At 61.6% G+C, this 2,532-nt stretch overlaps 1 protein-coding gene across 1 annotated transcript; it reads right to left on the reverse strand.

Annotated features, from left to right (window-relative positions):
- Positions 1–826: 826 nt before the first annotated feature.
- On the reverse strand, positions 827–1,606 carry LOC126232547 (uncharacterized). Its single transcript, XM_049942789.1, has one exon. The coding sequence runs from the start codon at positions 1,604–1,606 to the stop codon at positions 827–829; it is 780 nt and encodes a 259-aa protein (XP_049798746.1).
- Positions 1,607–2,532: the final 926 nt, after the last annotated feature.

Consider the following 2,532-nt stretch of genomic DNA (forward strand, 5'->3'; position numbering starts at 1 on the left):
GCAAATGCGGTTGGATGGGCGGCCACAGCACCGCACCTGTGCCCAAGGAGGCGACGCTGGCGGCGGGGCCCCCTCGGATGCGGCCGGCTGGGGGCTGTGTGCGCTGCCGCTGCCGCTGCCGCCGCCGCCGCCGCCGCCGCCGCCGCCGCCGCCGCCGCCGCCGCCGCCGCCGCCGCCGCCGGTGCTGGTGCTGGTGCTGGTGCAGCAGCAACAACGACGAACAACGAGTAAGCAAGAAGAGGACGAAGCGGATGGCTGGTGGGTGAGTGCATTTATTTAGGCGGTCGACAAGGCAGTGCGTGATGTGGCGTTGTGACGGGGGTTTGCTCACGTGGCCTCGTTTGTGTTGATGCGCAGGAAGATGAGATGCGGGCAGACGCAGACGCGTACAGAGAGACGAGCCCGGTCTGCAGCAGGATGTGTGGCGCGGCGCGCCGAGTGCAGAGCAGCGCGCGCCGCCTGGGCCGGGCTGGGCCCGCCCGGCGGCGGGCCGCGCTGTTGTCGCGGACGTGAGCGCCCCCTGGCGGGTGGTCGGAGGCGGCGCGGTGGACGTGTGTCCGGTTGGCCAGTGCACATTGCGAGTGGCTGGCTGGCGGTCGGCGGCGAGACGGGAGAGGAGGTATGTGTCGCGGGCGCCTTTGCTGCGCTGCGTCGTTGCGTGCCTGGGCGTGCGCCTGTCGACTGTGTGTGACTGTGTTGGGCGTTGTGCCACGTACGTGTGTGCTCGGCCGAAGGCGTCGGAAGAAAAAGAGAGAGAGAGACGGGCGGGAAAGTGGGTCGGTGTGCGTGCGTCGCCCGTGATGCGATGATGTCGCGTCATGTCATGTCATGTCTTTGCGAAACGGCTGCCGAGAGGTGTGTGGTGGCGAGCGGGAATGTGCGTTTGGTGGTTGCCGGCCGGCCGGCAGTTGTTGGTGGTTCCTCCTGTGTGGTTGTTTGTGCTGCTTTGATGGCAACGTGGAAGGACGCCGGTTTTTCCGTGCCTTGCGTGTGGTTGTGTCGACGGTGACTGGTTGGGGGTGTGCGCCGATGCACGTGCCATGTTGTTATGTTTGGGTCGTGAGTGTGTTTTTGGCTGTGTTGTTGTGTACGGGAAGGGGGAGAGAGGAGGAGGCGGCGGCGGCGGCGGCGGCGGCGGGGGTGATAGTGCGTGCAGTAGTGCCGTTGCGACGGGCGTCGGGTGGAGCCGTGCGTAGTGGCGGAAAGGTGTAGGTTGCGGGAAGCGAGCCCGTCGCGTGTCGTCGTCGACGACGGGGTCGCGTGCGCTGTGAATCGAGAGTGGCGGGAAAGGGGCAGCGTGCCGCTGTGTCGTGGTCGTTAGCAGAGGCCTGTGTGCCTGTCCGTTTGTTTTCTGTCGGACGCTTGGTGCGAGGTGTTTGTTTTGTTTTGTTGCCGCCGCCGCGGTTGTTTTTGTTTGTCGGCTGTGCTGTGTCGGTGGGTCGGCGAGCTGTTTTGCGGTGCGTGAATGTGTTGGTGCAAAAGTGGCGGCGGCGTCATGGCTGCGACCGCGACGAGCCGCGGGCGCGCCATTGATGATGTTGAACACAGAGCGGCTGTGTGCAATGGGAGGCCTTGTGTACGGGTAGCGGTGTTGTCGTACGTGCATCCGGCCCGGTGCGGAAAGCGCCGTTGCGGTTGCGGGTTGCCTCTGGTCGCGACGTGTGGTGCTCGGCTTTGTGGGTTTTTTTGGTGCCCCTTTGGCCGGTGGGTGGTGTTTGTTGTTTTGTGTGTGTGTGTGTGTGTGTGTGTGTGGTCGGTCTCTTTGGCGCTCGGTATATATCTGCCTCCTGCTCGGTCTTGTTGTCGACGTCGTCTGTAGTTTTTTGCGGCTTGCCGACGACCGACCGACCGAACTACTACCTACCTGTGACAGCTACGTGTGGCGCCCGAAGGTGAACGTAACGTGACCTCGGCGCCCTTAGCCTAACCTAAGATGTCCGGCCGTAAGGTAGGTGCGGCCACCTGACGCCTCACGTCCGAACGCTTAACCTAACTTTGACGCCTAACCTAACTTTAACCCTTAACCTAACCCACGTCCACCTAACGTAACCTAACCTAACCCAAGCGACGCCAACCCTAACCTAAGGTGTTGTACACTGCGAATGTCGAAGGCATGTTATAGTCTTAGGTGGAGAGCACTACACGCAACAAGCGGCTACACGGGTAGCAGGGGTTGTGTGGCGTGGGCTGGGCGGTTTTGTTAGGTTAGATGGCCTTGGGCAAGTACAGAAAGGGGGCAACAGCAGCCTCAACGGGTGCGGGGACCAAGCAGCAATCGGTATCGTTTGTTAATTGTCAACTGTCGAAGCTGCGTTGGTACAGTACCGGAACCGCAAGCGCTGACAGAGAAAGCACCGAAGCTCTGCAATCGTGATAAGGTACAGAAAGCTGGCTGACGCCAGGGATAAATTCTGCCGAAATTGTCACAAAGGTACAGACGGTGTTTTAGAAAGGCTCGATTGCATGCAACCGGTGGTGGTGTGTTCGTCGCTGTTTGAGTAGTAGTTTTGATCCTGTAGTGAAGTAGAGGTG

This window comes from Schistocerca nitens, unplaced genomic scaffold (assembly GCF_023898315.1).
Source record: "Schistocerca nitens isolate TAMUIC-IGC-003100 unplaced genomic scaffold, iqSchNite1.1 HiC_scaffold_520, whole genome shotgun sequence".
NCBI classification, from domain to species: Eukaryota; Metazoa; Arthropoda; class Insecta; order Orthoptera; family Acrididae; genus Schistocerca; species Schistocerca nitens.